The sequence below is a fragment of the Larus michahellis genome, chromosome 15, assembly GCF_964199755.1.
Source record: "Larus michahellis chromosome 15, bLarMic1.1, whole genome shotgun sequence".
In the NCBI taxonomy this organism is placed as follows: domain Eukaryota; kingdom Metazoa; phylum Chordata; class Aves; order Charadriiformes; family Laridae; genus Larus; species Larus michahellis.
The window spans coordinates 3,088,353-3,102,210 of record NC_133910.1 but is presented as its reverse complement, the minus strand read 5'-3'; the positions used below and the strand labels follow the sequence as shown (position 1 = coordinate 3,102,210).

The 13,858-nt window shown below is 44.5% G+C and overlaps 1 protein-coding gene across 3 annotated transcripts in view; it reads right to left on the bottom strand.

Moving 5' to 3' along the window:
• PNPLA7 (patatin like domain 7, lysophospholipase) overlaps positions 1-13,858 on the bottom strand; it is a 137,552-nt gene that overhangs the window by 100,808 nt on the left and 22,886 nt on the right. For all 3 annotated transcript variants that reach the window (XM_074609343.1, XM_074609344.1, XM_074609345.1), the window contains exons 13-16: positions 12,316-12,416; positions 11,176-11,322; positions 6,849-6,926; positions 5,797-6,002 (exon numbers count right to left, since the gene is read on the bottom strand). In XM_074609343.1, coding sequence (XP_074465444.1) covers positions 5,797-6,002; positions 6,849-6,926; positions 11,176-11,322; positions 12,316-12,416 — 532 coding nt within the window. The remainder of the gene's footprint in view (positions 1-5,796; positions 6,003-6,848; positions 6,927-11,175; positions 11,323-12,315; positions 12,417-13,858) is intronic.

Genomic DNA, 13,858 nt, shown 5'->3' with positions numbered 1-13,858 from the left:
GGGAGCCAGGCCAGCTCTGCTTTATCAGCCACCCTCCAAACCTCCCCTAAACTCGGCTCTCTTAAAACTCAGGAAGATGTCTGCACTGTCCAGAAGATTGGCCCTCCCTGCCATTCTGCACTCTCAGTCTCGCACTCATGCTCACGGTTTCACCTCGATTTTATTTCGGGTATTATACATGAAGTCTGACGCTCTTCAAAATAAGCCCTCTATTTCAAATGTTCCCCTCTCCCTGTTGTAAAGGCCAGAAAGAACTGAAACATCTCCTAATAAAGCTTCTGATCTTCACACCGAATCTTTTGAGTGATGTTTTAAGTCTTTAGTAGTAAAGAGACCGTGTAATTCAGTACTTTTCCCAAACTGAAAAACTTTAAGAATGTTCTTTCTGTGATAACTGCAAACTCGACACTGACTGGGAACATCTGATAACAGCTCGTTAATGTCTTATTTCTCATTTTTTTTAGCCTAAAGGTCACTGCATCCTGTTACGGCGTGAGTAAGCCCTCCCATTCTTACTGAAGCACTACTTGACGGGAGTGAACGGATCACGCACGTCTCTAAGCAGTGTACCTGTTAGGACATCTTCCCTTTTCTGTTCCTGCGCAGCATCAAGAGCAATCGATGGCAGGCTACTAAAAAACAGTTATTTCACAAGAGGCAGCACAATTCAGGAAGAAGTAGGTAAGTGTACGCAGAGCCGGTACGTGAAGTGGATGCAGTCGGAGATGGGGGAGCTACGTTAACGCCACGCATGGGCAGAAACAAAGAAGAGAAAAGGATAAATACTCGGAACCTTTTCCGCATCAACGTTCCTTGTACAATGAAGGTACCAGACTATGTAAGATTATCTATTTAGGAGACCCCCCTGTATGCGGGAACTCTCGCTAAGCACAAATCACGTGAGCTTCGTATCTGACCTCGCACCCTGAAAAACAGGGAGGAGAGAAAGGCACGGAAGGAGCGTTGTCAGTTTGGGTTCCCTGCCTGAAACGCGGTTCCTCGGGGAGCGCTGTATCCCGGCAGAAATCCGAGAAAGCCCAAGTAGAACTCCACAATCCTAAGACGTGATAACAAAAGCAAACTCACCTGGATGAAGCACAGAAACTGCCCAAAAGTCTCTAAAACACGAGACCGCTCATGTTTAGTCCCACTGCCGCAGCAAGAGCCCCAGAGGCGACGGTGACGGCGGGCCAAGCGCAGCGCATGGGGCACTGGCAGGGAGCTCTCGTGTTTATCTCCTCTCCTTACCCAGTGCCTCAAATTACTACTTTTCAATAAAGCTTATAATTTCTTCAGCCAGAAGCCCTGAATTTGAAATGGAAGAGCTTGGTAGGGATATATCGCTACCCCACAGGGAGCTGATCGCATCGTCCCGCTGCGCTCCTACGTGCTAGTGGGTAAGTTAAACTGAACACCAGCTCTCACATTTAGCACGGTTTAAAATCCAACCATCAAAACAGGGTTAGGGAAAAGCAGGACTGCTTTCCTCTCCTGCCCCTCTCCTCTTGCCCTGAGGTTTCCGTGCCCCCCGTCTCCTACCCACGACACCCACAGACTACCTCGCTATCGCTAAGCTACTATTGATACCAAGCTGGGAGGGGTGGCTGACACTCCAGAGGGCCGTGCTGCCATCCAGCGTGACCTGGACAGGCTGGAGAGCTGGGCAGAGAAGAACCTAATGAGGTTCAACAAAAGCAAGTGTAAGGTCCTGCACCTGGGAAGGAAGAATGCCAAACACCAGTATAGGTTAGGGGCGGACATGCTGGGAAGCAGCTCTGAGGAGAAGGACCTGGGGGTCCTAGTAGACAGCAATATTATCCATGAGCCAGCAGTGTGCCCTTGTCGCCAAGAAGGCCAATGGCATCCTGGGCTGCATAGAAAAGACTGTGGCCAGTAGGTCGAGGGAGGTCATTCTCCCCCTCTACTCTGCACTGGTGAGGCCACAACTGGAGTACTGTGTCCAGTTTTGGGCTCCCCAGTTCAAGAGGGACAGGGAATTACTGGAGCGAGTCCAGCGAAGGGCAACTAAGATGATTATGGGACTGGAGCACCTCCCTTACGAGGAAAGGCTGAAAGAGCTGGGACTCTTTAGCCTGGAGAAGAGAAGGTTGAGGGGGGACCTGATTAATGTTTACAAGTACCTAAAGGGTGGGTTTAAGGAGGACGGAGCCAGGCTCTTTTCAATGGTTCCCAGTTGGAACAGGACAAGGGGCAACGGACACAAGTTAGAACATAGGAAGTTCCATTCAAATACAGGGAAAAACTTCTTTACAGTGAGGGTGACAGAGCACTGGAACAGGCTGCCCAGGGAGGGTGTGGAGTCCCCTTCTCTGGAGATTTTCAAGACTCGCCTGGATGCAGCCCTGAGGGATGTGCTCTAGGCAATCCTGCTTTAGCAGGGGAGTGGGACTAGATGATCTCTAGAGGTCCCTTCCAACTCTGAAGATTCCGTGATTGCATGCAGAAACAACGTGTGACATTATGGAAACTTCACCACACTAACGTAACTTTGAGCAAAGGATAAAGGAGCAGGAAGAGGCACCCCAGGATAAGCACTAATAAACAGGCAATGCTAATCCCTCCCCACACGCGCAACACCCAGCCCTGTCCCCCTGCTTGGCTGATGTAAAAGTTAAATAACCCCCTGACAGCTCCTGGATGGTTTAGCGCATTGTTGTTACCCTACTTGCTTATTTAGCCCTCAAAGTCTCCTCCCACACAGGCTGTCTGCTGTGATCAATAAAAGCCATTTACTCCTTTTCCTCCCTCAAGATAACTATCTTAATACTTAATGCATTCAAAATGTAAACTACTAACAGGCGGCTTTTACTTCCATCTGGAGCTCTCTATTCTTTCACTCAGTGCTACAGAGCTTCCACAAGAGCATTGGCATAGAAGGGAAAAGCCCGCCTTTAGGCACAAGAAGAGAAAAAGCAGGTTTTTTTCCCCATTATCAGCCAGGTTTCCTTCCTCTCCCTTGGGCATTTTCATCTTTGCTCTCCTGCTCGGCACCTGCCTGGCACTGGGAAAATTAAAAACCCAAAGCTCTGTACTACAGAAACCTGTTTCTGAAGGGATGCTGAGGATTCTTTATTAGAAAGCTCAGCAAATACAGTGATGAAAAGGCTAACCTAGTGTCTGCGAAAGCCTGAGACTTATCAGATATTCTTGTGGATGCACTTCAATACTCAGCTTGGCTGGCAATAGAAAATAAAAAAAAAATTAAAAAAAAAAAATCAAAGCATTCCCGCTTCTTTGGCAAGCACACACGATTAAGATTCCAAACTGTGGCATTTACTGAAGCAGAAAACGCGAGAGTCCCCAGGACTGCAGAACCTGAGCGCGTCCCCTCCAGACTCTGGTGACAACTTGATTCCCCTGTTCGGCAGGAGACACCAACAGTTGCCGCGTAGGCACTGCACGCTCCGTGCAGCAGCGCAGCAGAATAGCAACACGGTTAAGGTATATACTATATAATTAGCTTGTATCACCCCTATACTTAAACTCTACATTTACAGGTAGTTATTTAGTCCTGGTAATACCACGTAAAAGGCTCCTGCCCCAAAATTTCAGTGAAAAGGACTGAATCTGTTGTCCAACATCCAACGTGCAATTCTAAACCCTGGGCTACTTCCATTACTGTGCTCTTTGGCTAATAGCAACTATTGACCACGTTCTTTCTGCTTCGCCCTCTCATTAATTATTGAGAAAAAATACGTACAATGTTTCAGGGCAGCTCAAAGAAAAAGAGTAATAGGTTTGACAAGAAAGGAAGAAAGGAATTTTGGAGAATAATGGAGGTTCTTGTCAAATTTCTTCTGTTCAGTAAGATAGATAAGAGACAAAACAAAAAAAAATAATTAAAAAAAAAATCATTCCTAGGAGATTCCAAGTGAAGGAGAAAGCCTGGCACTGTAGGGCTATGAGCACAGAATTTGGCACAAAAAGTAGAAGATAAAACTTCTAATTTTATCAATAAGTTTTTCTTTGAGTTCATTCATAGAGTTCTTTCATAGAGCTCAAAGCAAAAATGAACAAACTTGAAGAAACCTCATGCTTTTCAAAGACTTTCTACAATGGCACTCTTTAAACATGGGAACAGGAGTTAGAAGTGATGTGAAGCTCGGGTTTCAGGAGAAATTGTGAAGATGAAACGCTGAAAGATCACAGAGCTCATAAAACGCAGAGAACCGGCAACAGACTTTTTAAAGGAGAAAAACAAAAATCCGGAAGGGTCCCAAAAATTAAGAGGAGATGATACACGGATGGGTTCGAGATCACTGGCTGGTAAGGGATTAACGGAAGCAAAAAGGTTACGTTGGAATAAACAAAAGATAACTCGATTCTTGAGAGAGAAGAGAAAACTTAGGAAAATGGGCTTAAGCAAGTGAGAGTTAATCCAGGACTGAGTACCAAAACAAGAAAAAAAAAAAAAAAAAAAAAAAAAGAAAAAAGAAAAAGAGGAGGAAAAGGTGGAATCTGCCTGGTTGGCTGAGACAAAATAATGAAACTTAAAGCCAGAAACAAGTAGGAAAACAACAGGAGAAGAAGAAAGAAGGAAAAAGCAGGAGCTTAGAAGAAACAGATCTGATACCGCATGGAACGGCACAAGTGGGGAGCATCTATCAGGAACTAGGTCAAAGCGTTGACATCCACCGCAGAGACTTGGAAAAACCCAGCTAATCACCCGAGCCCACTGCTGAGAACAGCGTGTTCAGTTTTACAGCGTACAGCCTTCTGCCTGAGGTGAAAAAACAAAAAAAACCCAAAACAAAACACCAAAAAAAAGCCCCAATGCCCCACAGAATAAGATTCTGTGGTAGAGTTGATCAGGAATACAAACAAGCAGAATTATGTCGAAAGTAAGAAGCACACAGAAATACACAACGTAATAGCGGCCTAGAAAACACAACCTCAAAATGGCCCACGCTTAACCCAGGACTGATGGCGGATTCAAGCAGAACCTCCTTGAAAAAGGAGATTAGAAAAGGAAATAGAGGTATTTGACGCTGATTATTTTTAGCGCGTGAACAAATAGTAAGTCTTAACAACAGGATCATGGACTAAATCAAGGGCATTAAGCATTAATATTGGACAACGAGGCTATCCACAGTCATCATATCAGATTTGAGTGTGTGTTTTTTAATTAAGAAATACCTATATCCCTGTTTAAGCATTAAGTCACAAGTCACACACTACTTCCAAAGTCCAGAAAGGAACCTGCCTTGCAAAAAAATAGTGTCTTGCAGGCTTTATTCTTTGACCTATTCTATTAGTGAGCATTGAAAACCTACAGTTACACCAAGACCAATCATTCATAGCACATCCAACGGCCCGGGCTGTGTTTGGAGACAGAACTGGGGTGGTTGTCCAGCCAAAAGGAATAATGGATCTAAGCGAAAGGGCCTGGCAAAGAAGCACTTAACCAGCAAAGCACAGGCTCTGGCCAGACTTTCTTAGTTTGGATTGTGAAGTGTATGAGCCTTGGGTCATAAATCACACCTGATTGGGTTAAGTGCTCTATGAACCTGGAACAAAGATACCACCATTTAAAATGACCACGCTCCCTGCATTACCTCTTGCTGGAGATAAAACCATCTGACAGATGGGTCAGAGCTCATCTGGGCGCTTAAAACCCTCGCGTAAGCTGTCTGGTTTGTTACAGGGCGTATCGTAGCAGTGCTATGCCACACATACATCCACCACTCCCATTCGTTCAAAAGGGCCATAAAAAATTAAAAAAAAAAATGAAAAATAAAAAAAAAAAATCCCTATCTGCTTCATGGCGGAACTCACTCATAGAAATGGGACTTGGAAATAGACAGGAAGCTGCAGTCTCGGTTGGCCTTGATGGTGAAAATCAGCGGTTCCCCAGTCAGGACGGCGAGCTGGCCCACGAGCTCTCCGGGATGGGTAATGAAGAGACAGGTGTCCTCCTCCGAGTCTATCTTCCGTTGGTACACGTGAAGCATGCCCGAGACCACAAAGCAAACATTAACATCCTGCAGAAAATGGAAAGAGAGCTCAATAAAATCCCCAAAGGTTTTAAAGGCAATTATCGCAGTGACAGTACTACCATGACCGATTTGTTTTCCAGAAAGCTCCCTATAGTTTTTGAACAATTAGGTGATAAAATGAGACACAATGGTGAATTATTAAAAGCAGGTTATGAATATTTAAAACTAAGCAGCCACAATATTGAAAAACGTGTTTCTCTTTGTATGGTTATGAAAAATGAAGGCTGCATCTGTACGATCTCAAGAAATAACAGCAGAATTGCAAATGGAGATAATGGGGTAATTGCAGCAGCAGGACGAGGGACATCGCAGGTCAGCAGCTTCACTTCAGCACCGTAATTGAAGCCACCCCTCAATTGCTTTGCATAAGCTTGTCTTATTTACACTGTAATACCAGAAATGAATCTCGTTATATCCGAAAGACACTTTGCTATAAACAAACAACACTGGATTTCTGTTGTACGGGGGTAAAAAAAAGAAATACTGCAACTGAGTGCCATCAGGGAAAGGCTGCAGTGCAGGGCACGAGAACGGGCTGTGCGGTCCCCATACACCCTCAGGAAGGACGGAGGTCTGTTACCCCACACCTTCACATGAAGGTACACGAAAGCCGAACGGAGACGGGCACCAGCCTTCGGCGCTGGCTCCGATGTGGCTCCATCTGCGCAGAAAGGCCGAGAGCCGGGATTGCTTCACCTCGAGAAGAGAAGGCTCGGGAAGGGTCGGGGGGGATTTGTTATTTATCATCATCAATGTGCATAAAACCTTATGGTTGGAGGAAAGGCTAAGCCAGACTTACGTTCTCTCTGCTCCCAGACGACGCTCACCCACCTGATCTCCTTGCCGCGACAGCACGGTCCCAGCAGTAACCTGATGCAGCGTCACTTTGCCATTGAGCAACAAAGGGTCCTGGAGAAGAAAGGGGCCGGGGGGGGACACAATTTACTTGTCTGTGCACATGTAAAGATCCAAGAATGTGAGGAAGCATTGAAATAAAGCAAATAAAGTAATAATAATTACTGAAGATGACATCGCAAATACTTGAATCTCTTTAAAATATGGTGCATGATTTTAATATTTCTTTACCCAACAAATGTTTCTTCCAGAAGAAAAAAGGTCTAATACATTTCAATTGCTCAGACTTAGATTCGTAAAGGATTTTATATTTGTCAGTTTTGCCCCCAGACTCTTTTAAGGGTCTGTAATGAAGGGAGACCTATATAAGCTGTCAGTAAAATCATGAAATACGAAGTTGTTTTCAAAGGACAGTGAAGCCAGAAGAGACTGCCTACACCATGGGGGAACTGGACAAGACGATCTACCATTTGTGTTATCTCAGCCCTTCCCTGGTCACACAGCTCAGCTCCACAGGCGCAGCAGATTTTCATACACGTTGTAGACCAAAAGCTTCCCCAAAGTAATGAGTTTTTGTGTGCGTGCACACGTGGACTGCACAGGAGAGTGGGAATTTTCCTCCCGATGGAAGAGCACGCAGGATGCAGGGGCTGTCCAAGAGCCTGTCCTGGGCTTGGGCTCAACCCCAAACCCTGCCCGTGGGGCAAGGCGCTGATCTGGTTACACGTGCGTCAGCCGACTCCTTCCCAGCTCCGAAGGTGGTCACCACCACAATCTCGGGATAGATACATAACACCACCAGGCACGGAGAGAATTTTCTTGCCTCTCAAAGATCTGCCCACGCAATCTGGTGTCCCACAGACAGTCCCTATCAAGCCCTCGCGCTTCAGGCCACCTTTGCTTCGGCAAAACTTTCACTCAAACCAGCAAATCTTCAAGAGCTCAACGTCTTATTATCATCACCCAGATGGGTAAGGAAAAAAACGGAGGCTCAATTATGTGATTCTTGCTTTACGCTAAAGAGGACAGTGCAGCCCCGGCCCCGAGCAGCACCTCTGCGGGGCAAAGGCGGACGCTCCGGTGTCCAGCATTTGGCCACGGGGGCAGAACCGCTAAAAGCGAGAGCTGCAGGCACAGCACGGTACAATTCAGCGCAAGCAGCACAGCAGAATCAGCCCAGAATCATTAACCTTATCACAGCAGGAAAACAACATCACAGAGATGTAAACATTTTATCGTCGTAATTGTTATGCCAGAAAAACCTGGCATAACATTTTCGGTTCGTTTTCAGTTGGGGGGGGTGGGAAAGGAGCAAGCGAAATCATCAGAATTATTCTTTACACCTACAGCTGATAAAAAGAACAGATTTTCATCAAAAAATAGTTTTATTGAAACCAATCTGTTTCATGGGAACGTAGCCAATGCAAAGAACCTGACAAGCACCTGTCAAAATATTTCAGTTCAGCAATATCAACTCAACTAATTTCTATAATGGTTTTTTTCCTATATTTATACATTTATGGTTGTATAGTATTACCTATACTTAAAGTTTTAACTATGAAAAGTATCTCACAGCAAGAGAATACAATCTCCCTAACGAGCTTGACTTATCAATGTGGGTTTTTTGGCGGCATTAGCTCTAACAGAAATTATTGCAAAGATTTTCTTCACATCTAAGGCTTCTGAAGCCTCGGAATAGATTGCACACAAAGCTGCGAAGCCCTCAGCATCGGAGATCTTTAAGACCAGCTTAGACAAAAACCTGCCAGAAATGACTTAGCAATATTTGATTCTGCCTTGGGCATGAGAAGAGACTGAACGACCTCCAAGCAGCCCTTGAAATCCTACTTTTCTGGGCTGTTCCGACCCTGATTAAGCAACAAAGGAGTTGAGGAACAAGATCCCAGGCAAGATCCATCCTGTCTTGTATCTTCTCTCTTGAATGGGCAAGACCACCCCCCCCAAACTCAGCGTGGCACGGTTACACGGTTTGAGCTAAATAACTCCGCACTGATCCCCTCCAGCCACTAGCTCTCAGGAAAAGAAGTCGCTGGCGCAACAAAACCCATTTCACAGCGAGTTTCTTTGGGTTACTATAACAGAAAATAAGGTAGCAGGGGGTTACGATGCAGAAGCAAAAGCACAAACCACTTATAAACAATAAACAAAAGCAGTAATGAACTGGGACAGACAAATTATTTTTTTGTCCAAGGCAGGGACCCAATCCCCTCGTAACTCCCAAGAACGTACGCTCTGCAGCGTTCTTTAACTCTCGTAACGGCAGATAAAGCTGAGAACATGTCAAAGTTGTATGAGAGTGAAAACCATGCATGACGGTGACCCAAGGAATTCAAGTTATTTACAACAAAAGGAAAAAAAGGAAATCTTAATTATGAAGTCAGATACCTAAGGGTTATTTGAAACAATACTGCCTCTCCCCTACCGTAAATCATCCCCTCCTCTCTCTCTCTCTCTTTCAGTCTCATGGAAAAAACCACAACGAAACAACCAAAAAACAAACCACCACCATCTGCCGTCAAAAGGTCTTGATTTTCTTCACACTGATTGGCTGCTCTGAAAAATGACATCTTAAAATGCCTCCAGCCAGCTAAGGAATAAAAGATCTGAGCTAATTTTTTTTTTTTTTTTTTTTTTTTAAGAGAAGAGCTTACAGAATTCATTTTCTTCCTTTATGTAAGCAGTACTGAACACAAATATTCTAAACACAATAAGACTTTTCTTCCATTGCCTGTAGAAGAATCGACTTTTGCTATACCGCACAGAAAAAAATAAAAATTAACGTTGACCTTTCAATGAGATTTCTAGCATTTGGCTGTGGTCCAACAGATTCTTATTTGCTTGTGAAAAACAGAGCTGTTGTAACAACAAAGTTTGAAAAGCCTGCCTTCTTTAATTACTATTTAGATCTTCATGTTAAAAATACTGTGTGTGTATATACACATGAAAAGGTGATGCATTTTAAGGATACTGTTCCAATTCATCTTCAACTCTAATCTGTTTACTTATTAATTATTGAGAAACTTAGTCTATGTTACAAAAAATAAAAAAAAAAAAAAAAAAAAAGGTGCTGTAGTGGGTAGTGATCTTGGAATTTTGGCTCGTGAGCCGATACGTCTGAGAAGGAAGACATCGGTTGTATATTGGATACAAACTTGTGTCACAAGCGGAGCCTGAGGCCAGTCCTACGGAGAACAGAAGGCGGAACAGAACAGATGAAAGCACCTAGTCCTACATTACCCCATCTGTAACGAGAACTGCTTCTAAAATAGTCCGTAGCCTTTTCAGGAGGATATAAACGCCTGAAAAACCTGAAAACTAACGTAACAAGCTACGTCCCCTGCGGACTCACAGACAGTTCCGCACCCTTAGTCAATGCAGCGACAACACAGGGCGGGATGTGGAGCCTCTCCGCTGGCAGCTGAAAGATCACGACCAAGGTTTTGAAGGTGCAAGGGGAATAATGCGGAAGTCAGCAGGGAATGTTAAAATCCAAGAGTAAAATCCTTTCATTTCTAGCAAGCGCCGTTTGGCGAGAGCTCTTACAGCCGAGGCGGAGGAGGCAGCAGCCGTGCCCAGCCCTCTGGCAGCGGTGACAGGCTCAAGTTCGTGAAACACACGCTGTAATAAAACCAGGATATCTGTGAGCGATACAGACAGGTGTACGATTTTCCCAGATTGTCCGATAGCTGCACGAACAGCCACACCTCTGTAAGGAAATGCAGCTGGAATTCATAGGAACGATGAAAACAAACATTTTCATTCCTTCTCACGACATGAAGGTGCGAAGCAGGAGCCGCGCTCAGCAAGGACTGCGAGGGCACCCGGCAGTCACCTCGGAACGGGCACACGCGGTCACTCAGCTGTGAGACGTGCTCAGGGCCAAAGGCCAAACACAGAGAGTCCATCCCAAAAACCAACGAGGCGCTCGGATGCTACGCCAACAGGGGGAACAGATTCAGCAATCGCCTGAACAACTTTACATAACTTCTTCACATAGTACGCGAGAGCGCGAAATTACAAGGCGGCAGAAATTTCACGTTTAATTCTCCCATGGAAAGACGTGTACACAGCGAGAAAAAGATTCAAGCAGTGCATTTCAGTATGGTCTTTTCAAAGGGCAGAATAATTCAGATTTATTTCAGTCCCGCTATTAACTTCAAGTGCCTAGAGAATAAAACATTCAGCTAGTCTACACTGTGCTAGGGAGGCAATTTACTTTTTAGTGCCCGGCAGAATGAGACGAAAAGCAAAACCAAAGCCATTTCTTCCTGCAATCACTTACGTCAAGTTTCATCAAGGTGGAAAGGTCTTTCTTTGCTGCTTCGACGATGGCATCAACATGTTTGCTACTGCAGGAATCCTGCGCAGCACTGTAATGGAAAACTGCTGAAGGAGTTTCTGTCACCGTCACAGTCTTCTTCAGTATGGACTGCAAAGAGCAGATACACAAGTATCGGGTTAGACATTAGAATTGGCACCCGCCCAGCACAAACTCGCCGTATCGTCTGTGTTCTCCATCCACCACAACTGGTGGCCTGGAGAAAAGAAAAAAAAAAAAAAAAAAAGGCTAGGTTTCCAAAAAAACAACAGCTTGCTAACTTCATTATCCTCGTACTTTTCTGCAAAGCTTGACGCTCAAGTCAAACAAAGTTACTCATCACAGCTTGCGAAAGGGAAGAACAAGAGACTTTCCAGAAAGTGGGCAGCTGCCAGCTTGACAGAACTAAACCTCAATCAACACTGTATACAAAGATGGAGGGAAAGATAAAATGTCCATCAAGGTCACACTGAGCCACAGTTTCTCTTTGAATTTTGGGTTGCAGTTGTATAATTCAAGAGCCTTTTTGTGCTCTTAACGTCCAGGTGAGTATTCATAAAAAGCAGACCACAAAAAGAAAATCAGATTTATAAACCATGACTGAAAACCTACAGGAATCACGGGCTGATACAAGTTTGTAATTCCTTGCTGCAAAGTAGTTCTCACAAAACACGGTCTGAGAAATTTACCTTTCCAAATAATCCTTTTCAAGAGACAGAGGAAGGCAATACCTGGAATGGAGACGCTGCAGCAGGGCTTTCCCATTCCCTGCCAAGGGAATCTCCACAGAATTTCAAGATCTGCACTGAAAAGCCTGAACACTCACCAAAAAATCAACTGAAACAGCTGTAAGTTAAAAGACACCGATACAAGACCACCAAATACCGCAACTCGTGCGGAGCTGCAAGGGCAGCGTTTCCAACTCAGGGAGAAGAGACGTACAAGCCGGAGGGAGCGAGGCTGGGAGGGAGCCCCGCGCTGGTGCCCGCGCAGGACCAGACCCAGAATCACAGAATGGTCGGGGCTGGAAGGGACCTCTGGAGATCACCCAGTCCAACCCCCTGCCAGAGCAGGGTCACCCAGAGCAGGTGAACCCAGACCCACCTTGCCCACCACAGGAGCGCTGGCCGCCTCCTCCAAGCCGAAGTGCACCCGGGCTCTGTCATACGCCATGCCCATGTCTGACTTTGCGCTGCTGGAGTTATCTACGAGCAATATAAAAACCATTTGTTTAAACACCTCCGTTATTGCAGTTTCTCAAAAATAGCAGATAGCCCATGAAGTCGAGCAACTTTTTGCTTGTTTGTTCGTTTCTGGAGCTGAGGATAAAATAGAAAGCAGCATCTTCATATTCTTATTCATTCCCTACTTCATTTTGACCTGGAAGATCTGATGGGAACTTTACATCTTCTCATCTGAGCTCGTGTCCTAACGTGTCCCAGAATTCCCACATCCGAGTCCCGTACAGAGAACAATTATTATTTTGGAGTCGACAAAACAGAGTCATTCAGATCAAAGGTTATCAGGAAGGGGCAAGTCCACCAAACAGATTTTCCTCATTGTTTGCAGGAAATGAGTCGTAGTAACCTTTGGTTAACCTCGGTTAACCTTATTAACCAAATCAAAGAAGTTTTTTTGTTCCTGATATGTTGCAGGAGCTTTCATAAGGAGAATATTATGATCAGCAACTTCTTAAAAGTCTCTCCATAGAAAGCATCCTCCCTCCAATGCCAAAAATAATTTCAGACCTTCTCTACAACTTGTCCAAATTTTCAGTGCACGTCATGTGCCGAGAGATACGTAAGGAATTCCCTTACGGCTCTCACTTATTTAATTCATGAATTTGAAGTCACTAACAACGTCTATTCCCTATTTCCCAATTTTAATACATCTTAATTATATTATATTAGCTCCTTGGCTGTCCCGTCCACCTTCCAGGAACTTCTCCGAGATAATCAATAACACAACCCTAACTGGGAAAGGCTTCAGTAATTACCTAGGATGGGACACCCACATACCTGCCTGACGATTTACAGGAGAGTTTAAGAATCATGCAGGGATTGCAATTTCCTTTAACAAATAAACCTATAATCATTCCTATCATATTTCTATGCCTCATATACGTCAAAAATACACTGCGATCAGAAAAGTTTAACTTTTCTCCCTTACGCCTTTTTCCTTCTGTTACTACATTGTTCTTATACTTTTGCTTTTTTTAAATACAAACTGCTGCTCAAAAATAGGATAGGCCCTCAGGAAAAGCAACTGTCTTTGCTGACTGTTGAATGGGGTTCAAATTTCTGAATTTTCAATTTCTCCCCCGTCCCCTCTCTACGCACACACACTGGAGTTTGCCTAGAATTTCCCCGATCTTTGAAAAGTTAGCTTTTGGAAGCATGGAGCTGCCCTGTATTTACACCCTTGTTACATACATGTGAAAAATATTACCCTCCCATGAACAGCTGTCTATAAATTTAATTTTAAAAATACAATTATTTCATTTCTGAAGGAGCTTGGCTCCTATCTCCACCCCAGCTAGGACAAGGAGAGAATCCGGCTGTCACAACGATTCAGATCCACCTCAGAGTACTCTCTGCCACGTTATCTACAAATGCGAGCAAATCTTTGCACGGAGTAAATCCACATC